Genomic DNA, 23,475 nt, shown 5'->3' with positions numbered 1-23,475 from the left:
GTGAAAATGGCTGGGAGTGAATGAGTTAATGACAATTAGAATTCCAGTAGATTTTGAATTGTGATCGTTCGACGAAGTTGCGTTGCGTTTTTTGCGTGTGAAAAGGTGCACCAACAACTGAGAGTGCCTTGAAAAGTGGGGTAAAGGCTGCTTTTGCTCAAGTAAAACAGTCTCAATATGTCGGATTGTTTCTTATGCAACATTTCAGTTGGAGAGGGATTTAGGTTGATTATTTTAATGAGACCCACCCAAGTGGGACCTCGGCGGTTTTGCCTGCTTCCGCGCCGCACACAGGACCACTTTGTGTCCCGGTTAGTCATAAAGTTAAGCCGTCCAGGGACTGGCCACAATGCTTCTGTTCACACTTGTTTGTTTTACAATGTTGTTATGCCGAGTGAGATCATCGTACGTCTTTTTAGCGGCGCGCGTGATGAGCCAACATGCTGCGAGTTGGTCTGCGTGCCTTATTTGGACTTTTGAGAATGCGCCATTGTGTGAACTTCTGTACGAGCACAGTATTTCTTTGTTGCTGCACAATGTGAACATGGAACTGAAGTGGAAATATTTTCACTGACTGTGTGATGAAGTCAAGTTGACGAAACGTGACGTTTTCTGTCCAAGTGAGTAGCATTTATGTTAGGATTTTCAGTTTGTTTAAGATTTAGAAATTCTGGATTCCCCCTCGTTATTGTACTCCATTCATGGATGCCCATCGCTATTTCATGGGCTTTTTTTAAGGAACGTATCTCTCTGTCGTTGTGGATATCTGCCGTTTAAAGCCAACGTTTTTTTATTGGTTTTACAGTCTTTTTCTCTGGTGAAATGCCCTGGTTGGAAAGGAGTGCCACGGAGAACAGTAAAACACAAACAAAGAGAACACTCGTGCAGCTGCTGTTTGCCACCGCTCACACTCACGTGCACACACTCAGCCTCTTGGAGGCATACAGTACTTCTAACACAGAGACACTACAATACGTACAGTATTGTTTGTAAGGATGCAGCACCAAATATTTTCACAATCAAGTATTCTATTGATCATTTGCATATTTGGATACAAATTTAATTGAGTGTTCCATGCTATTGCAGTAACAACATTTGTCAGTGTGGAAAAACGATCCATGCAAATTTTTGAACAGATTTTGCTTCAACCTGTTTTTGTAAACAAATTACAGCAGGAGTTATTCAAACAATCGTCACAGCCCTAATTTGCATACTTTGAAGTGGGAGGGGTAAAACAATTCAAATCTATATCCATCAATTTCCTTTCCCCACTGGTCCTCACAAAAGGGTCACGGGTGACTCAAGCCAATCCCAGCTGATTTTGAGTGAGAGGCGGGGTACACCCTGAACAGAGATAGCAAATCCACGTCCAAATCCAGTTTGAGTTTAGCACCTCGTTCTAGCTAGCTAGCTCCCTAGCAGGTAAGCAAGCGCCCGTGGATCTACCTAGGAAGCAAGCTAGCTAGCTAGCACCTGGGGCTAAAGCCAAACTGTAGCCGGGTTTTTACTTTCTGGACCTGGGTTTGCCACCGCTGACCCTAAGACTACTTTCCAGTCAGTCACAGGACACATGCAAAATACAGTAATTCACACTCACATTCCCAACTAGCCCCTCGTGCTAGCTAGCTAGCTGCCTAGCAGTTAAACAAGCATCCGTGAATTTACCTAGGGAGCTAGCTGGCTAGCACCTGGGGTTAAAGCCAAAACTGTAGCCGGGTTTTTACTTTCTGGACCTGGATTTGCCACCTCTGATCCTGGACTACTTTCCAGTCAGTCGCAGGACACATGGAGTAAACAATAATTTACACTCACATTCCCACCTAATTTAGCGTATTCGATTAACCTAACATAAATGTTTTTGGAGGAACGTGAGAGGAAATCAGACCCGCCCAAAGAAACTCCACACAAGAGTTGTTACAAAAGCAATTTGAAGCTGAATCTCCTGATTCTGAAGCAGACAAGCCCAACATCGTCCCACCGACTTAAAGAGATTCCACTGTATAATATTCAATAAATCAAGCCGGTTACAAAGAAAAATCCCCTCCCGCATTGTAACTCTTCAAACAAAGTTGCCTTTTTTCCTTTAACTCCGTGGAGAGTGAGCCTTCTAAGAGAGCACAAAGCCAAACGAGAGGGATTCTTTCACAATGTTCTTTGCACACTTTCTCTTCGTCTCTTTCGCGCTTTCATTTTCTGGAACTCTCCATTCAATTTGACCGGTCATAATTTTTGGTTTGGGCCGCCATGCACTCATTGTCACTTTGGGTTTTTGAAAGACAGAAAGCCGAGGAATTTTAACTGTAGCTCCCCCGCCGTGTCGCCCGGAGCCGGTTCTTTTCAGATTGGGACCTCCCCGAGTCCTTACGGCGGTGTCTCACTACCATGCGGAGGTCGATCGGGGATGTGAAAAGGTGTCCCGAGTGATGCTGAGTTGGCTTTCAGGCAGCTGTGAGAAATGGCTCCTCCAAGCCCGTAAAATTGTGTCCCCGGCGACTTGTGAAAAGTTGGCAGCGGCAAGAAGGGGTCCATATTAAGTAGTGCTGTCAAGGAATGCAGAGTTGTTGCTGTCCTCTCTACTGCGGACTCAAACTTTCTAATACGCTTGAGTGTGCAAACATGTTGCACCATAACAAGGTTTTAAAAGTTGAACTTATACGCGTCGACCAAAACAGAAGGTACACCTGGACCATCTCGTGAGATCCAATCCAATAATAGAAAAAAACATCAGCTTTAAAAAAATAAGTAACGGTAGGTTTATTTTTGTAGCTATTGTTTGCAGTCGTGTACAACTGGGGGATTCTTTTATGCTAAAATAAATACATAAAATGGGGCACCAGTGATGCAGAAGGTAGGAAACGTGAGCGTAACTATGGAACTAGAAACGGACCTTAGTGTTACGTTGGAACGGGTTTGTCTGCTCAGTGCAACAAGCATAATGGCTAATGAGTAGTAGCATTAAAAAAAAAGCTGGCCAACAAAGAGTAAATAATTGTTCTTTTAGTTTGAACTCATTTGCTCCCAAAAACGTATATATACGTTTTATTTTACGTAAGACATATTTATACGTTTTTTATGCTAGAGCTTCAGTGAAAATAGCTGGGAGTGAATACGTTTTAATATAGAAGTTAATGTCTCATTATACATGCATGAGAGATACAAGTGTAAAAAAATGAAGCTTCATTTTATCCTATCAGAATTGTATCTTTCTAAATTAGGCCAAACGGCATTACGGAGCGGATAATGTTGGACTGTGCTCGGTAAAATCTAAACTAAGAGATTCTGCGAAACCTCACATTTACAGACGACTTGGAATATTTACAGTCTTTCCGAAGATCGATCGCAATGTGCTGCAGTCCACAAACCATCTCGGGGGAAAGTAAATGATAGACCCTCATAAGAGTTTGCAAATCATGTTAACGATTCTGTATTCTATTCCTTAGGAGCTCTGGCGGTGCATGTACATTTTTCTTAATAACACACCCTATCCCTCGTGTAATTACCCAGAAGCCCTTGTGCCCTCGCTCCACAGCCGCAGCGCCGGCAAAGGAAACAAATGAGAAACATAACCACTATATTTATAGGCTTAAGCGTGAGTGGGTGGTTTGTTTCGATCCCGGGCGTTGTTACCATGGCAAACTTGTGCAGGAGGAACCAACTCCGGCTGTGCTTGCTACTGAATAACACTTTGAGGAAAAAGCTAAATTCCTATTTCAAAAGGACTGTGAATAAAAAACACTTTCCTAAAAACAAACAAACTAAATGTAGCACAGCGACTGTTCATCTCAAAGAGGGTCGATACAATACAGGGAGTCCTCGAGTTACGCGGTACGCGACCTACGTCGTTTTGGCTTTACGGTGCCCCTGCCACAATAATCACGCTATTTTAAAGTTATTTAAAGTTGTGTTGTTGTTACCTCCAGCAACGGACGTCCATCGGGCAGGCCGGTTTGCCATTTAGGGGCGTCACATTTCCATGTTTAAGTTTGAATTCGCTCCGCTCTGCCATCTGTCAGCAATGAATGGCCGTGCGGAAACACAAAATAGTGGTTCTTCCGGGTTGTGCAAATATGTTTTTTTTTTTTTTTAATCACTGTACAAAGTATTTTCATGTAAATATAGACTTTAACGGTGAAATCCGACTTAAGTCAAAATGTGTTACATCGCCAGTAGGGGTGTTAAAAAAAATCGATTCTGCAATAAATCATGATATTACAGCGCACAATTCTCGTATCGATTCAATATGCAGCTGAATAAAAAAATGTAAGATACATTTTGGATGGAAATATTCAACAAAATGTCTTAATTAGGGTTAGGATTCACACTTTAAGCATAGAAGAATGTTATATTTATGGTACATTAAGCCTTAAAATTTGATTTTAATGCTGTTCAAACATGAAACAGATTGCAACCTGTTTGTTAATGTACAGTGGCTCACAGTTATAAGCCTGAAGTACATTTTCATACAATAATACATTTGATTTAAAAAAAAAAAAAAAATCGCAATAATTGACTTATAGATTCGTTGCGGGATTAATTGGTATTGAATCAAATTGTGACCTATGAATCGTGATACAGATCAAATCGCAAGCTAAGTGTAGGAACGGAACTCAGCTGTAACTCGAGGACTCCCTGTACAATAAATATACGTGTAGTAAGTGGAGACACAAAAAATTAAAACAAGTAAAACAATTTAAAAATAAGGTGACTTTTTCCACAAATAAAGGAGTACAGCCCCCACCCCCCACAAAAAAAGAGTAGGTGAATTGGCAATTGCCGAACATGTCAATGGACAGTCCATAAAAAGTTGGAATCTGGCAAGGCCTGCACAGTAAATCCAGTCCAAATCCACTGAATGTCTTATGTGGTCCCTCAGTTCATCTTCCTTTCCGGACATGTGTCGAGAGAGCAAAAAGTGTGGGGGGGGGAAAGGAAGAGGCGGCAGAGAAGAGGGAAAGGAAAACAACAAGGGTCATTCATTAGATAATAAGCAAAAACAGAGAGGAAGACTCTGTTTCCTCTGAGTGCATCAAATTAGCGCCATCTGCACTGGCCTGAGACCAGCGTCCTACTTGACCCGCAATTAAGTAGTGTGAAGTGGTTCGGGGAGAGCAAATTAGCCTGCAGTTAAGCTTTGTATCGAGGTGGCTCGAATCTCTAGTTTCGGATTGTGAACAGACATCAACATATTCCCAGCATGATCCCATCAAGCCGAAAGCTCGAGTCTACGGAGCTTGACAACAGCTTGATGTGATACTGCGAAAGGAAAACAAGCTTCCGTGTTTCCTCTCACCATGTAGGTACGAGTCCTTGGATGCAGTGGCATGAAAATCACTTACAGAAGGCCTGAGAGTGAAACAAGGCGGGTCATTTATACAGATTGCGTTTTGGAAAATGTGCTTCTCCTGAATGCGGCTCTTTCTACGATGAGCTTTACTCATCTTAGCAGGAATGGGACTAAATGAATTCCAGGTCGAGGTACGCAACGGAAAGTGGCGCCATAGTGTGAAGCACGACAAAATATGCTCCTCTTCCTCAAGATGATTTTCAACCAGAAAATCCCCGGGTGCAATTGTCTTGGCATCGGTCTCTCCCCTTCAGGGTTTGATTCTTGTGCTCAGCGAACAATCCAACAAAAGCTCAGCTTTAAGAAGCAGAGAGCTCATTGAGGTTTTCTTTGTTAATGCAATTGCCGAGAAGAAAAGATTCTTAACCATCTATGTTGCAGTCTCAGCCTGGAGGCTCCTGTGCAATTAGCGCAAGTCGTTAATCCGGAGTACTTTCGCATTTTTAATCAAATACGGGATGGATAACATAAACATCTCGGGCAGCTACAACCACTGCCTGTCCGTACACGGATAGTGTCAAATGTCTGGTCGGTGCTGGATTTCACCTTCCTTGGTTTTCTTTGGTCCCCTCGGGTCTCCTGGTGTTCGGTTTAGGTGAACGGTATGAGATTTTTTCTAATAGGTTTTCTGGTGAGCTAACAAATACACGCACGCACACACACACACACACAAAAAAAACAAAAAATAATAATAAAAAAAATAAAAATAAAAGAGCAATGATGATGACATTTCCGAATGAACAATACTGAGCTTTTAAAATAAAAATAAAAAATAAAATTAAATAAAAAAAAAGGATAGTGTCAAATGACTACTATACCCTGAACCCCCAAATAATAGCATTTCGGCATTTAACTCATTTGCTCCCCATAACGTATAAACATGTTCTATTTTAAATATTGTCATGTTCCAAAAACTTATTTAACCGTTTATAAAAAAAATAATAATTATGCTAGAGCATAGAGAAGGCTTTCATGCAGCCTCTGACCTGAAGAGGTCGCTTAAAGCAATGGTAGTTATTACAAAAAACGGCTAGCAGGTGGCAGCAGAGTATACGAGATCAACGAGGGCCACATTGCAACAAGATCTTTTCCCCAACATGTTTTCAACAGGTTTGTGAATAATTATTATATAATAATAATTGCTGCAAAATGGAAACAGATAAAAATATTATTTTTTTCCTGATGAAAGAAGGGACTCAAATTTTTCTTTTGGTAGGTTCTTATAGCAAAAGAACACAATATTCTGTGGGCCTGGCAAAATCAGTCAAAATCCAGTAAAACAGCAGGGAGCGAAGGTGGTTGCTTCAATGAAAATGGCTGGGAGTGAATGAGTTAAGGGGAACATATGGTCCAGCACTTTGTTTCAGAGTTGTTTGTTTTTGAAGTGAATGGCACATGTCGGCAATTCGGTTCAATTACTAATGGATTTTGTCTTTGTGGCAGAGCATGGTCCCTGTACCCATGCGAATATCTGCCGTTGACTGTCTCCCACTGTTCATTTCTTCACATTTATCATGGTACTACGGTCACGTTAGTTTTTCAGAAGCAATACAAAACTTTATTAAAACACAACATAAATCAGTGTTACAGCGATAAGAAGCACAGCAGAATGTCGTGTTTCCACAAAGCGCACAATGTCATCAATGCATTGTGTTGATACGTTTATTTTGAAAAGAGCATAATTGCTCTGGTGCGACTTATTTGACTTTAAATCAGACTAGATTCAATAAAAACAACACCTAATGGCCGCCATTCAAGGTTGTCTGCACTTGACTTTCCTACAAGATCAATTAAGTATCTGCTATCTATCTTGGTTAATTACAACAAAGTAAGTGCAACCAACTTTTGTCTTCGTCCACTTAGTTTGAAAACAAGTAAGTGAATAACGTTTGCAAGTACGTGTTTTAAAAGCAAAGGTACTTTGGGGGGGGGGGGGGGGTGGCAGGCTTTTTCTTTGGTTGTTGAGATACACACTTTTTAAACTATGCATGAAAATAAATATCAAAACAGTAATTAAAGTGAACTTAACTAAGCTCCCCCTGACTGAAAAAAAAAGTCATTTGAAGTACGCCACTGTCATTCCGACAAACATTATTTCAACATAATTTATGGCTAGCTTGTTCGCTATTGTACACATATCTGCTAGTAGCCCCTTTATAGCAAATTTCAGACGAATGTCCCAAAACTAACGTAGAGCAGAACAAAAGTGACATGGTGAGAAGCTCAAGAAGTCAACAAATGTAGATGCTAAGCTAAACACAGCAGAACTCTGTAATCACCAGCAATTAGCTCAACCGTTTTTCAAGTTTCATTTTGTGTGTTTTCTCAATAAACGGCCGATGGCGGTTCAACATGTGGCGCCGTTTAAAAGAGTTGCCTCGGACATTTATTTTAAGGGAGGTAACAACATTCATTTTCCTTGGCTGCTTGAGCTCGCTTCTGTGCAACAATGCACGTTGGAGAGACTCGCTGTGTGCGTTTGGCTCAATGCTGAGTCTGCTCAACGCAGCCTTGGAAGCACAAACAGATGCCTCTTAGTCAAATCTCCCAAGCATGGGCGTGACGACGGAGGCTTTTGCTTCCCGTCCTTCTTGCTGACAGCAAATGAAACTGATTGTCCTGGTTTATGTTTGCTCTGCTGAGCGGCGAGGGTTCACTGTAAGGATGGGAAACTAAAAGAACAAATGCAACCATCTGTTGTTTAGCGTCGGCACCAGTGTTGGGAGTAAGAAAAGTTATAAAAAATAACGTCATTACAAGCTTTGTATTTCTGTGTGAATCCAACCTTCCAGAACAGGATCATTAACCCCCTTTTCAAGCAGCCTGCCCAGCAAATTGGTGCATTACTATTTCGTTTTTGATTAATCTACCGTCAATTTTCGGTGTGTGGAAGGCTTTGAAGCCAGAGTACCCAGAGAGCACGGGGAGGAAAGGTGTGAGCAGATATTCAAACCCAAAACCTCTTGACTGTAAAGCTAACCATGAAAGGACAGTGCTACAGATAAAAAATAAAAAAAAGTAAAAAAGTACAGATAAAAATGTTAAAATGTAATCAGTAAAAGTAAAACGTAGTCTGATAAATAAGTATTCAGCAAAATACAAATTGACAGAAAAAAAAAGCTACAGCAAAGTATTTGTATTTTATTACTTCCTATCATCGGCAACAAGTAGTATATAAAACTATATACTAAGTGCAATTTCTGGAGAAATTGCGTGGGAATGCGGAAAGCTGAATGCTAAGAGTTTAATGCATGTGGAATGCTTATGAAGTAAATTGAGAGATACATTATGAAATTAAGACCTCCTGCTTGCTGGACACTTTACCAACTGTGCCACCAAGCAGTATCAGACACCTGGTAATGATGATAAGTTACATGTATGGAAGTGGGCTTGGAAAGTGATACTTAGAAAAAGTTCAATGTCTGTCCCATTGTAAATGAATGGGAAAAGGTTTATATGTAACGTTAAATTGTGCGAATACTGTAAGTAATGTGGAATCAGATGCCCCGGGAGGCGTGAATTTTGGAAGCAAGTGGAAATTTGAACAGTGTAAATCAAAGTATTATGTGGGAGTTGTTACGCAGCAAAAAAGTGTGGAGAATAAAATTCACAATAACACATATGTGGGAACGCTTCATTCCACAATTACATTTTGAAAGTAAGTGCAACTATTAATTATTTTTCTCCCACATGGTTGCCTATTTATGGAATGAGCATTTAATGTCTTGGGTTTTCCCTGTCCTGTATTATCACCTCATCGTGGCTGAGAGTGTTTATTCCGCTATGGTGAGAATGCACCCCATGGCAGCATGCCCACCAATCTGTTGATTTTAAGGGACCAGTCTCATGGGAAAGTCCTTAACACTAACAACCTGTTACTATTTCCAAATCACCTTCAGAGTGTCCCTAAGAGCTTCTGTATCAGGAGCTGTCACGTGGTTTATGGAAAGCCCCCCCTCTCCATATATCTTGTAAAAGTTCAGGGGAAACCCACGTTACGGAAATGGCTGTCTTTGGCATTGATCCAGTGTAATTTTGGCTGTGCAAGAGGAAATAATTGACTTCCTTCATGGCTTCCTGCATTTGCTGAGGGGCCTCAGAGCACAGTTGAATGCTAGATTTGCATACCATTGGATACATATCAAGGATGAATGTCCTCAGAAAGGGTTATGACTGATGAACTACTTAAAGCTGAAGTAGCTTCTCTGGAGCAGGATGCTAGACAGTAAACAGTAGTCACACAGTAATGCCTAACAAAACTATAATCTAATCCTGCATTTGCTGGCGTATTTTGGTCTCATTTCAATGTAGTAACACGCTTTGATTGATTGGTGGATGGGTTATGACAGAATTAAGAAAATGCCTTCTCCTTTGACTTAAGGTTTGTATCGAGATAACATGTAACCTTTTGGGTTTTTTTCTTCACAGAATCCTACTTTGGGGACAGTTTCTGCAGTATCCAAACCTTTCAAGATGTTTCCAGCTTCCATGTGACACTAAAGATGAAGACGAGTCGGAGAAGTGGCCTACTGCTCCTCGCTGCTGGAATGGAGGATTACTTGTTCATTGAGCTCCTAAATGGGAAAATACAAGTGAGTAGATGACTGGGGAGAAGGATTTTTTTCTGAAGCAGTACACAAACAGAAGCATTACTGTCACTGTGCACTGATTATGTAGTGGTACACATTACTTCCTTTCATGAAGCTAGCGCAGGTATGGATCTTGGCCAACGCCGATTTGCATTGTTAGTGTATTAAAGGATTGCATCCAAAAGAACATCCGGCATAAAAAACTGAGCCGTAGAAATTGTTGGAACAACCTGTCTTGTTGAGTCCCACCGTGATTGGAGAAATGCCAAAAGGCAACAATATCGCTGCTGTAACTGTCAAGGACCATAACCATTTCACACTGATAGTTTGGTGAAGTTCCTTAACAATCAGTCGCTCATGCTCACGACAAGCACAAGGCTACATTAAAAAGCACCATGTAAATCCTAATCATTGATGATAATTTTGACACAAATGTCATTTTTCCGTAGGCTCGAATGAACATGGGCGCAGGCGAGGTGACCCTGTCATCATCACAAGGTCTCCAGCTGAACAACCTTCTGGAACACAAAGTTTCCCTCACGCTCCAGGATGCCAAGCTCACCATAACAGTTGACGAGCTCTTCTCCACATACGTCCCTGTTAGCGATGATGGGGGGGAACTGAACATTGACCAAGGCATTTGGCTGGGAGGAACCGGCGACCTTGACACTCCCTACCTTAGCAATGCCATTCCGCCTTTCCGTGGCTGCGTGACCAACGTCAAATTCGAATCCCATGAATTTGATATTCTCGGCACACTCTTTAAACAATGCCATGACACGAAGGAATCCTGCAGCAGCGAGTTTGAAGCAGGTGACGGAGAGGCGACCAGTTTCAGCACTCCAGATTCTTTTGTCTCCTTTCCCACTTGGAGTGGGGCGAGTGGAGCTCCAAGAGTTTTGGAATTCTTGATGAAAACTACCATTGAGGATGCCCTTCTTGCATTTCACCCGGGGAGAGAGACAGACTTTATCGCTATTGGTGTTGTGAAAGGCTATCTCAAAGGTGTGATAGACTACGGCAAGGGCATGGAGGTGCTGGAGAACAATGAGGTGCAGCTGGATGATGATCAGTGGCATAGAGTTAAGGTCCAAGTCAGTCAGGATTCGTTTGACATTAACATAGACAGCCAGATCGTCTCCCTTCCTCTTGACTCTACTCAAAAATTGGACTTGGTGGGAAATTTGTATTTAGGAGGCGTTCAGGCTAAAATGAAGGATGTCTTTCGTGAGAGTGACTTATTAAATCGTGCAGAAGAAGAGATGACCGCCGAGTCGTTTATCGGATGCTTCGGAGAGATCAAAGTCAACCAGAAAGATAGAAGCCTGCAGGATGCACTAGTGACCAAAGATGTTCATGTCAAATGCGAAGGAGAGGACTATGACTATTCCAGCTACTATGACATTGACACAACAACAACATCCCCACCGCCTCGCACTAAATATGTTGATATTGAAACTACAGAACCACATTGCTACCCGACAGATGACATGCCAGCGATATTCAAAAATGTGACCAAGCTCCTTGATGTAACACCGTTGCTTGTGCCAGAAGGCGGAGAGGTTTTTCTTGACATTGACCACCTGAGCCCGACATTTGACCTTAGTGCTGCAGGTATGCGTCAGTCCCAGATCATCTTTTCTCTCAAGACTGACCCGTGGTATGGACTGCTTGACATGAATATCAACACAAAACGCACACAAAAGTTCACCCTTCTGGATGTCGTCAACCAGAAAATCAAGTATATGCACGATGGACATGAAAGACATGCAGATCGGATTCACCTGGAGGTGGTCGCGAGCAGTATCGATGGCTACCTCCCTGAATGTCTTAAAACACCACAAAGTTATGTGCTGCCAGTTGAAATCATGCCCGTCAATGACAATGCACAACTGAGTGGAGGAGAAATCACCATTACAGAGAATGGCAGGACTCGCTTGAACCCTGAGCTCATCAAAATCAAAGATTCAGATTCCCGCTGTGACAAGTTGGTGGTAAAAGTGACATCTGAGCTTTCCGTTGAAACTGGTTATCTTGAGAAAAGTCAAGAACCAGAACAAAGCATCACAGAGTTTACGTGCAGGGATCTAAAGGAAGGGAATATCTATTATGTGCACAAAGGGGGCGAAGCCAATGCCATTACCCTGGAAGTATCGGACGGTCAATCTGTCAGTCACTCTGCAACTTTCAAGTTGGCCTTGACACGTCCACACATGACAGTCGTTACCAACACGGGACTCCTCTTAGCTCAAGGTAGCAACGCTTCTGTCGGCATTCACAATTTGGCAGTCCTCACGCATCCTCGCAATGCAGATGTCATTTATAACGTCACGCAGCCACTCCTATATGGGGAACTGAAGATCATGACGAGAGACGGGCTGTTTAAACCAGTCACTGAGTTCCATCAGTCCGATCTGGATCAAAACTACCTAAGATACTTCAGCACAGATTCCAGTGACCAAGAAGACGTTGTTGTTGAACGCATTCAGTTTGACACACACCTGGGAACGTTCTCCCTCAGGAATAACACATTTTCAGTCAAGGTCATGCCTTCTCCGGTAAAACTCTCTACCCTTGTGCCAATGAAGATGCAGGCTGGTGAAGAGATAATCATTGGATACACTGAGCTTCAAGCTGAAGTGAAAGGGAGAAACCCAGACCCGGAAAGTGTTCAGTTCATTCTTGTCAAGCCTCCAACACTGGGTAGTCTCCAGATACTGGACACAGAGATGAATGAAGGTGACACCTTCACCCAGAGAGACATTTTGGACAATTATATCAGCTACAAAATGGTAGTGCGAAGAGCAGTTGACACTACAGATCAATTCCAGTTCAAAGTCTTTGCAGAGGATCAATACTCTCCCTTATATACATTCCCAATCAGCATTCTTGCAGATTCTGATGCTCCCGTCCTGACCAATGAGGTGCTAAATGTCCTACATGGCAGTGAGCAGGTTTTAAACAAACAATACCTTTGGATGGAATCAACCGGCTCTTCAGATTTTATGTTCCAGATCAATGAAGAACCAAAGCATGGGCGACTCATAAGGGACTCCCCTGAAGGGCAGCCTCGATTTGAAGGAGCAATTCGAGTGTTCAGTAATGAAGACCTCCAACTTGACAGACTCATATACCAGCACGATGGTTCCAGGACCGACAAGGATGAATTCCACTTCACAGTATTTGATCAGGGAGCAGACAAGTTTGGGGTTCAGGAAACAATAAGTGATATTTTCAGAATATCTATCCAAAGTAAGAATGAACATGCCCCAGTGCAGGTTGTGGATAAAGCGTTCAATGTTGTCCGCCATGGACAGCGCCTGCTAACAATTGATGATATCGAGTTCAAAGATGATGACTTGGGTTTTAATGATTCTCAGATTGTCTATGCTCGTGAGGGTATTCTTTCTGGCAATATTGTCGCCGCACACAATCCCTCACAATCCCTTTTCCGCTTCACCCAAGCCGACATGCGAGGTAAAAGGGTTCTCTTTATTCACCAAGGAGCAGATCAGGAACGCTTCCCGCTGCAAGTGTCTGACGGCTTTCACAAGACAACCGTTCTGCTGCATATTCAAGCTGGCGAACCCTACCTGAGAGTGGTGAACAATACAATCATTGTCATTGACCATGGAAGCACCAAGACTCTGGACACGACATTGCTGAGTGCCGAGTCCAACATGGACATCAGGGATGAGGGTGAGATTAAGTTTCAAGTGACATCACCCCCCAGTGACGGCAGGATTATCGTAAGTGGAATTGAGGCGCAAGAATTCACCCAGGAGGACCTAAAAAAGGGTGTCGTTTCCTATGAACATAATTACGAGAGCCTGAGGTCCAAGGATGCCTTCAGCTTCAAAGTCCAAGCCGGAGGAAAATCTGAGGAGGGTACATTCAGAATTAAAATATTCAAACAAGGTTACCTATCAGAGCCTGAAGTGATTACCAACGCCGTCATCATTTCCTACGAGGGCGAGCACACTGTCATCAACTCGGATTTTGTCAAGGTAATTCATCCCTGTAAAAATGTCATGTTGAGTAAAAAAAAACTATGCTTCAATTTGTTTAGGTTGCACGTGTTTGAGTCAGGCAAGCGTGTGATAATTATTTTTGTCTTCGGGGATATATATATGTTTATTTGATGTGATTCGGGCAGCTTTTATCAAACAGCTCACTCGAGCAATGCCTCGTCTCTAATCTACATCGCAGCCACATGAAAGCAGCACTAAATGTGACGGCACAGCCACTGCTTTTAATCTAGTTTATGTACTAAATTGCAGTCTATTAAGTGTGGAAAACAGAGCACTGTGTATCCCGTGGGGAGCTTCCTGAAGCCCACTGTAATTTGTAAGAAGGGCCTGCCTGCAGTTCATCTGGAAAGCAGCTAATGGGATTCAAATCATCCGTCAAGTCTAAACGCATTCTCATTTTACAGTATGTAACTTGACTTTCCGAAAGATGAAGAACAATTTTGATAGCAAAATACTTAAGACCAAAGTATACATACTTCTCCAATTTGTTCAGTCTCTCTGCCTTGATAGTACTTTCCAATGGTAAAATATTGACTTGGCTTATGGAAGTGCACCTAATATGTTTCCAACAACACTATGAAATGCAAAGTAGTGTGATGTGAAATATAGTGAAAAGGGAGCCATGACTGCTAAACAGGCTTTGGTCTCCGTGGAGCTGATTAAAAACTTCTCCGAGTTGGATGACCATAAATCTGTCTGTGTGTAAATGTGTGACATGACACGGTCTCCACCCGTGTCCCAATTTCTCACACGAGTGTTAATGAAGTTGAAAGTGGGGTTTTTTTCCCCATGCTTTACTGACAGGAAATACCACCCATCCAATTTAAATACACCGGCCAGGATTTGATTTACTCTGTTACCAAGTTCCATGCTATCGGTCAGGGTTCCCCTATTCCGGTCCTAAAGGTCCAGAGACCTGCTAGTTTTTATATGTTTTCGCCTACCAACACACCTGATACTAAAATCAGGATCGTTATCAGGCATGCTGGCGGAAACATCTAAAACCTGCAGGACTCCGGACCACGAGGACCAGAATTGGTAAACCCTGCTTTAGGTTCAATTAAAACCTTATCGTCGACTATTTCCTTTCCTTAGGTGGAGCAAGCCGACATTCTTCCTACAGAAATGGTGTTCACCATCAAAGAACCGCCTCGCCTCGGTCATGTGGTCAAGTTGACCAACAGCTCAGATGGCACCGACTCGCCAGTCCTCGATTATATTCACTCGTTTACGCAGGATGACATTGATCACGGACGCATCCTCTACGTTTCTGCATCCATCCAGGTGTGTTCTTTAATCTGTGCCATCTGCTGGGTTTTTTTTCAGCATGACGTACTTGAGGTTCCATGTCTTGACAGGGTGTTGACACCTTTACCGTGGATGTCAGCAATGGTTTTACCACAGTGGATGACCTGCGCCTCACCGCCAACATCGTGCCGCGGATCATCCCCGTTCAGTCCCTCAATTTCACTGTGAAGGAAGGCTTCAGCAGGGTCATCAACGACGAAGTCATCAATATCACACATCCCTTCTACAAATCTTTCAACATCGAATTTGTCGTGGACGAGCCGCCAAAACACGGGGAGGTCCGTTTCCAGGATGGAGATGAGCTGACGTATTTCACGTGGGAAGAGGTACAGCACAAGTTCCATGATCAAGTCAAACATTTTCTTTATAATATGTTACACTTCGCCAAAGTATGAAGCTAATTTTGAGGCAACTGCGAGGTCCAGTTACTCATCGCTTTCAGATTTATTGACACTTTCCCGATGGTGAAAATGGTAGGGATAGACCGATTATCAGCTGTGCCGATTATCGGCGCCGATATTCAGCATTTTGACGAATATTGGCATCGGCCATTTTGAGGAATCATACGGCCGAATAATAGATCCATTAAAAAAAAAAAAAACTTGTATATTTATATGATCAGTCTATCTCTAGAAAAGAGCTATTTCTATTTGGAGGAGGGGTTTATTTGCCTGAAGTGAAGTTTGTCAGAACATCTTCATTCATGCTGTTAGAAAGTATCCGAGAGTGTCTGTCCATGTATGGAGGACCAAAACTGCCAAAATTAAAAATAAATAAATGAGTAAATAAATAAATAAATACATGAAAAAAAAATTTGAAAATAAAAACGGATATAAAAAATATGAGGTCTTGTTCACGAGCGGGAGATCGACAGGCGGATCGGTGCAGCGTCTGCAGTGATTCCGAAAGAACAAGATCCCGGATACAAGCGGACGAAATGAGTTTCCTCCGCAGGGTGTCCGTGCTCTCCCTTAGAGATAGGGTGAGAAGCTCGGTCATCCGGGAGGGACTCGGAGCTGAGCCGCTACTCCTCCACATTGAGAGGAGCCAGTTGAGGAGGCTCGGGCATCTGCTTCGGATGCTTCCTGGACGCCTCCCCTGGAGAGGTGTTTCCGGGCAATTCAAAAATGAAATACAAAAAATACATATAAAAACAACAAAAAATATCCTTCAATAATTAAATAAAATTAGAAATAAATACAAAAATACAAATACAAAACTTAATTACAAAAATAAAAATAAATGTCTAAATAAATGTAAATAGAATTAAATATCAATCAATCAATAAAAACGCTCTGCTCTCTCATTTATTTAATTAATTCGACTATGTTTAATTTTTGTATTTAATTTTTGAATTATATTGTTTATAAATCGTTTTTAGTTTCACTTTTATTCATTTATTTCTTTAGTCATTTATTTATTTCTAATTTTGGCAGTTTTGGCCCTCCATATCCATGAGGAGTCACCGTCACTGAACTTTCCCCAGTTACCAGTGAACACAAGTTGTTGTGTTGTGTCTCCCGCCACTTTTAGGAAAAAAATTAAAAACACACGAGCAGTTACCAATGGAAAAAAAGAAAGCCGGAACGTTACCGCATCGTTTAGCTCGTCAGACAGATATCTTGGGCGCTCCCACATCCAGCCCCGGCCCGCATCTTTCTCGTCGCTCTCTCTAGCGAGTCGCTATGCTTCACTTCTGGAAAAACTGACGCTGGGTTTTGAGCGCCTGCGGCCAAAATAAACCGGCGGCGCGCATTCCTATAATAGAGTTTCATACAAACCACCCATGCTTTGCGGGCTGCCAGACCCGCCGCGTGTACGGCTCTCCGAAATCACAATGAAAAACTCCATGGAGGGGAGGCCAGCATGGGCATTGATATGATCTGCCGCTATTGAAAGACAAAGCTCATTATACTGCCTCTCGGAAATGTTTTATGTGTGCAGCGTGTGCACTTCTCACTTTTTATTGCCACGCTCCCAAATGAACAACACATTGAGCCATTGGAGCCAACTGTAATTTTTGACTTTTTTCCACAAGTTGAACAGTTCCAAGCTCCTCTCTTGGACACCGGCAGATAGCCGTGTGTGTGTGTGTGTGTGTGTGTGTGTGTGTGTTTGAGTGTGCGATCATGTTCTTGACTGGGGTTTGTGGAGGTTATACGAGTCAACAGTATCAGAGAATGACTCGTATTGGATGATCCACAAGGAGGTGAACTAAATCAGACGTGTCAGCTCACAGCATGGGATCCGTTCTTGCTAATCTCGTTTTTCTCCTCCAATAGACCTTCTCTCTTAAATCGGTGATTCCCGTGGGGTGTACAATGAAAGCATTGGGACACTTCAGATGCTATTTCTGGAAAAGACTTTCGACAGAATTTTGTGTATCCATATGATTTTTTTATTCCCATTTGTGGCAATACAAATCACTGATGTTTGTTTGATGTTAATTCCGACACCAATCCCATCCAAGGATATCTTGTAGTGCTGTCATATATTAAAAAAAAAAAAAAAAAAAAGGGAATCGGTGAATCTACCGATTATTCAATCGATTAACTCATTCACTCGCAGCCCCACAAGCAATCCTCAGTGAATGCACTGAAGACTGTACTTCGCTCGTCCCCGACATTGCCTCTGAGACAAGATTTATCACTTCAATACGCTTTCTTGTGCCAATTGCTGTACTACTTCATTTGGAGAGCAATTTTGTGGCATCTAAAGGAGTTCTCCAGTGAACAGCTAGGAATAGGTTGCACAAAAAAAAAAAAATAGATATGCAAACATATGCAACACGCATCATAAGTAATTATATCAGATCATTATTAAAACTGTAAGGCTAGTGAATGTCAGACAAATAATTCAGTTAAGTCAAAGTGAAATCAAATAAATGATCATGTACTCTGTAACGCTGACTTGACTTTTGTGACTGTGCTCCCTCGGTAATGACCTAGTTTGTTATTCTAGAAGCAAAGCCATCATATGGGATCCATTTGGCACTTCCCGCTCCCCGAAGCGTTTCCACTCATCGGAGCACTTTGCCGGCTTGTATCGAGATAAATGTACGACTGTCGTCTTTGGCGAGTGGTCTGCCAGATCACTGTCTGAAGTGTCAAAATGGCTCCAGTCGAACAGGACTTCAAGGCTAAGCGACAAGAAGCGGGGCGAGAGATGTGGCGCTTCCTTTCTTTTGTATGCATGCAGGCGCCGGAGTGGACCCGGCCTGCCGCAGGTAGCGCTTTCCATGGCGGCTTACTTGTCAGCGGATGACGGATTCCTTTGTGTTTAAGGTCTCCTCCCCACAGAGACGATGTTACTTGTCCCTTTTGCAGGCAGACATTACCGGCCGATTATTACTTTCTGTCTCTGTGCAGCACAGCAAATAATAGCTCTGACTGCAAAACTGCATGCTCTCCCAGAAGTCACTCTACATTTCCGATATCGTACACTTCGGGTGTCATTCGGACAGATGTGAGGCCAGCACCACTTGACAGCTTAGACGTTGTGACGTTCGTAAGCACATCGGATATTTTTCTTTCCTCGACCGCAGTTTGAGAAGATTTACGGCGATCACACTGCCCCAATGCAATAGTATAATTTCTGTTATTCATCACCACGAATGAAATAACCAAACTCCTAGAAAAGGCGTTCACAGCGTGCTCAAGCTTTACGCATACCTACTTTAGTTGTTTTCAGCAGTGGTGGCAGTAAAATATAGAGGACCAAAACTGACAAAATTATAAATAAATAAATAAATAAATGCAGATATAAAAATATAATTCAAAAATGTAATTCCAAAAATGTATCTAAATGGAAATAAAAACAATATATATAAATAAAAGTAAAAAAATATTTTTAAATTTTTTTAAAACGAGATAAAAAATGTAAAAATACATATAAAAATAAATGTGGAAACAAATACAAAAATCATTGCAAACTGCCTTTCAATGGTTGAGTGAGCGGGTAGGCGGAGTCCAACCCAAGACACGCTTAGGACCGCCCCCTCATTTGAATAACATTTCGACCTGACAGAGCGTTTTATTTATTGATTGATATTTAATTATTTATATATATTTTTATATTTTTATTTCCACATTTATTTTTTGAATATCGTTTTTCTTTTATATTTATTTTTATTTATTTGATTTTATTCATTTATTTATGTATTCATTTATTTATTTTTAATTTAGTTTCATTGTTTCAATAATGTATTTCCATGTATATTTTTTTTATTAAATTTGTAAATGATATTTTTTATATCCGTTTTTAATTTTCACTTTTATTCATTTATTTATTCATTTATTTATTTATGTTTAATTTTGGCAGTTTTGGTCATCCATACTAACAGACCTTCTTACATTCATTAAAAATTCAACTCCAAAGCCCCAAATCTCAGACCTGTTAGCCAAACATGTTAACCACCATCTTATCATGCTGCCCGAATCTCAACATATTTAAAACGACGTAGTGCGGCGTGGAGCTGTCATTGTTTTGTTTTGCAAGGCCTGTGAAATGTGACAACGTCTGTATGCAATCCTTTCTGTCCGCCGCAGATAAAACTCGGACACATCTACTACGTGCACGACAGCAGCGAGAGCACCGAGGACAGCTTCATCATCTCCGCCTCGGCTTATGAGATCGACCGCCGCAGCCTTCCCGTCACCGTTGCCGTGACTGTCAGGCCAGTCAACGACGAGCCGCCGAAAGTGACGCGCAACACCGGCCTGGAGGTAATGTCCTGGAAAGTTCCCGCCGCTTTTATCTACCTCGACGCATTCGCTGGTGAAATGTTGCAGACGGAAAATCTTTACAGGCTGAACTTTTAGTTTGTTTTGCTGTCTCTGATGATGATTGAAGCTGGGCAGGAAGAGGAAATGTCCAATATTTAAAGCCTGCAAACGTGAAGAAACTGTAGGCCAGTTAAGTAGGGAGACCGGGGCTAGTTGTATCCCTTTTTATATTTTTATCTATTTCTTGAAATCAATACATCATATATAAACAAAATGTATACCAGATGAAAGACCAGTATTAGGTATATTTTTGGTATTCATATAATTTTCATACTTTGTGCCAGTGCAGAGTTATAAGCCATCAAATAGAGGGAGTAAACATGTGACATGTTGCCCCACTAATGGATAAGTTGTCACACTATATGGGGTAAGACGTCACACTGGATTTTGCAACTAATAAAGGACAAAATTATCCATTTTCTCCTATTTTTGGGGGGGGAGGTTTGTTTGCTTTTTACAGCTAGAGAAATTGTTTGTCATTGATCTTGAAAATGTATTATATTCATTGAGCAAATTTTAACATAAAATATTATGAAACAGATGAATGTCCTTAGGAACTGCTGGCATATAGGTCATAGCTCTGCCTGTGTTGCCTCCCTTAAACTGGAAATTTGAGATTAAATTGAATAAAAAAAAATAAAGCATTTCGGTTAATGGATTGATGGATGGTTCATTCATCCTGAAACTTAATCTAGTCCTGACATTGGCATACTGTAGTTCCAACAACAACTGGAAAACCCATTTTTAAACAATGAACCAAAACCTAGCAAATTAATTTCCTCACTCTTCAAACTCATCATCTGGGCAATTCCGGCATATGTAAACCAAGTTGCCAGAGGTGCATTTTTCATTAGCCCATTTTTTGCATATGTGACAACAAACCCCAAAACGACTGAGAAAAGTTGCCCCAAACTACCATGCTGGCTAATACTTGCTCTAGTTTAAAGTTAGCTTAAAACAGAGCAATGACTGAGGCATGACAAGATGCCTAAATCTCTCTTCTAACGAGTCCACGTGATTTGCTGCTAGAATTTGTCTATATACGACACCTGTTTCAAAATATATGAAGTTGAAAAAAATGTACTTTGGGTTGGCAAAACAGATAACTGGCACTCATCTCAGCTCACAATGTGCTATTCTCTTCTCAGACAGTACACAACCCCTGACCATTTATAGGAAGAAAACTAGTATTCCACTTTTTCGTTGCGCCCTTTGGTGGAGAAGAAAATTGCAATGTGACAACTTACCCGTGATACAACTATACCCTCGGTCTCCCTACTGTGTAACATGAACCCCAAAATAGAGCGAAATACGAAGATTTTTTATTAACTAAATAAAGCAGTCAAACGGATTACTTTTGAGTTGTGGTCCAAGTTTGGAAGAGTCCCGCCATAGTTTGGAGTGTCGGCAAAAGTCAGGAGTAATCAGCTCCCGCAACTGGAAAGCAAGTGTGTCATTCAGCCCATTCCGTCCGTCCCTCCTCCTGCGGCCGCGCGTCTCCCCGGCAACCCATATTTTAGGAAAAACCGCCAAAGCGTCCGCCATTTGATGATGAGGTCTCCAACGTCCGTCGGTGGCGCGTTGTTGTGATGCGGCCGCGCGCTGCGTGTAATGCGATATCGCGGCGAGTGCCGCTCGCGCTGATTTAAAGCAGGAAGTGCGTGCGCGGTGACCTCTGAAGCCCGCCATCACACGATGATGACTAACATGGGCTCAACTCGGCCGCTGTTCTCACTCACCGTTTGGCATCGTCGGCTGGTCTTCTTTAGCGGTTACACCAGGGGTGGGCAACCTACAGTCAATTGTTGTTAAATATTATGGTCAAAATTACTATCAATCTAAAATTACTATAACTTTCCTAACTTTTTTTCACAAGATTAATTTAAGAATGAGCACGACTCAACCATTTTATCTTTGGTAGAATACATTACCAGTAACTAGAGTTGACAAACGATTACTTTTTTTTAATCAGATTAATCGCTTAATTACAAAAGGCTTTTTTTAATCAAAAAATTTTTGCCCACCAAATTTAAAGAGCACCTGTTATGTGTTAATTTTTTCGACATTTCATGTTTTGAGGACGTCTTCAAAATTTTGCATCCACTGCACATGCTCATCCTCCTCTTTTTCTAATCAGTTAATTACTTGCATAATTTAAAAAGGGAAAAAAATACCCCAATAGTTTGACACACGCAAACATTTATTAAATGCTTTACTTTGTGCTTATAATTATGTTTATTGTTCAAACACAACCCGTGCTACCTTTAAACTAAAAGATTATCTGTAGTCAAAATTAATAGTGCGATTAACCTGCGTTAGTAAATGATTAATGCGATTTTTTTTGGGGGGATGAATTTATTAATTAACACTTTAACTTTGACAGCACTACCACAAGTATTTTTTATGACAAAGGTGTTCTGATCAGGGCTTATTGTTGCCGATTCTGATACAGATCTTGATTCGCTTTATCCTCCTCACCCACAAATTCTGCCAGATTCAATTAGATCTTTATTTTTTGAAGGCAGTCCAACAAGAACAGGAATCTTTTGGGGGATATCTGGCAGCGCTTATTTAAATACAACACGTTTTTGTCAGCTCGGGTTTGCCTGCTGAAGTTGGTAACTTCAACTATCGCTTAATAATTTACTAGGATTATGAAATGTTAGTAAAAACTGACAAATGTTTTTGACTAGTTCGGTGGGCAACAATTTTTCCTGGTCACGAGACAAATTTGCCACTTGTTGCTAGGCAGAATTCATAGACAACAAGAAGCCAATTTACAAAAGAAATGATCTATAACACACCACAAACCGATCAAGTGTGGTTAATAGGACTCCATCTTAAAAAGTAGAACGACATGGTCGTTTTTAAGGATTAAGAAAAGAAAAAAACACTCACTTACTCATTCCCATCATGGCTGCAGGCGCAGACTGAAGTTGGTGTCATAATGTTGAGGTTATTCTTCATTTCATTGTTCCACTTTTAACAAAGTATGCGCAGGGCAAAGTCCAGATTGAGGAAAGGATGTTTTCAACGAGAAGGGAGCCTCAAAGACGAGAGGAAGCATTCAAACATGTTTTACGACTCGAGTATTTAAACGTGTGCCGCATTCATATGTCTGTTTGAGGGAGGAAATGTCATTCATTTCGTGTCATCTTTTTGGTTTTATGTCGTCCATTCGTTTGACGTTGAAGAAGCATCGGTCCATTCATTTGTAAAAGAGCACCTGGCTGGTCGAGCGGTCTTATTCATCACAAGGCATGCGCTACATATTGTAGGGCGGTCCGAAGTCGCCATCTACTGTCAATTTCCGGAACTGCAAAATGACGTCACGACGTCGCCTCATGAGTTCCACCTACTTTGCGTCACTTCATTTCAGTCTTTTAAAGAGTAAAATAAATGCCAGCGTATATTTTTTA

At 41.5% G+C, this 23,475-nt stretch overlaps 1 protein-coding gene and 1 long non-coding RNA gene across 2 annotated transcripts in view; one reads left to right on the top strand and one right to left on the bottom strand.

Moving 5' to 3' along the window:
- Nucleotides 1-23,475, top strand: part of cspg4 (chondroitin sulfate proteoglycan 4) — a 65,310-nt gene that overhangs the window by 32,430 nt on the left and 9,405 nt on the right. The window contains exons 2-6 of the mRNA XM_086074354.1: nt 9,773-9,936; nt 10,383-13,940; nt 15,060-15,248; nt 15,323-15,598; nt 19,820-19,996. Of these exons, the coding sequence (XP_085930480.1) occupies nt 9,773-9,936; nt 10,383-13,940; nt 15,060-15,248; nt 15,323-15,598; nt 19,820-19,996 (4,364 nt within the window). The remainder of the gene's footprint in view (nt 1-9,772; nt 9,937-10,382; nt 13,941-15,059; nt 15,249-15,322; nt 15,599-19,819; nt 19,997-23,475) is intronic.
- LOC147175034 (uncharacterized) lies at nt 9,210-23,252 on the bottom strand. Its single transcript, XR_015094649.1, has 3 exons — nt 22,959-23,252; nt 21,796-21,848; nt 9,210-9,918 (listed from the first exon to the last, which is right to left on the bottom strand). It is a non-coding gene; the product is annotated as an uncharacterized LOC147175034 (long non-coding RNA).

This window comes from Leptonotus elevatus, chromosome 4, assembly GCF_054856555.1.
Source record: "Leptonotus elevatus isolate MCC_2025b chromosome 4, RoL_Lele_1.0, whole genome shotgun sequence".
In the NCBI taxonomy this organism is placed as follows: Eukaryota; Metazoa; Chordata; class Actinopteri; order Syngnathiformes; family Syngnathidae; genus Leptonotus; species Leptonotus elevatus.
Note: the sequence above shows the minus strand (reverse complement) of the source record. Positions and strands in the feature narration are given on the sequence as shown.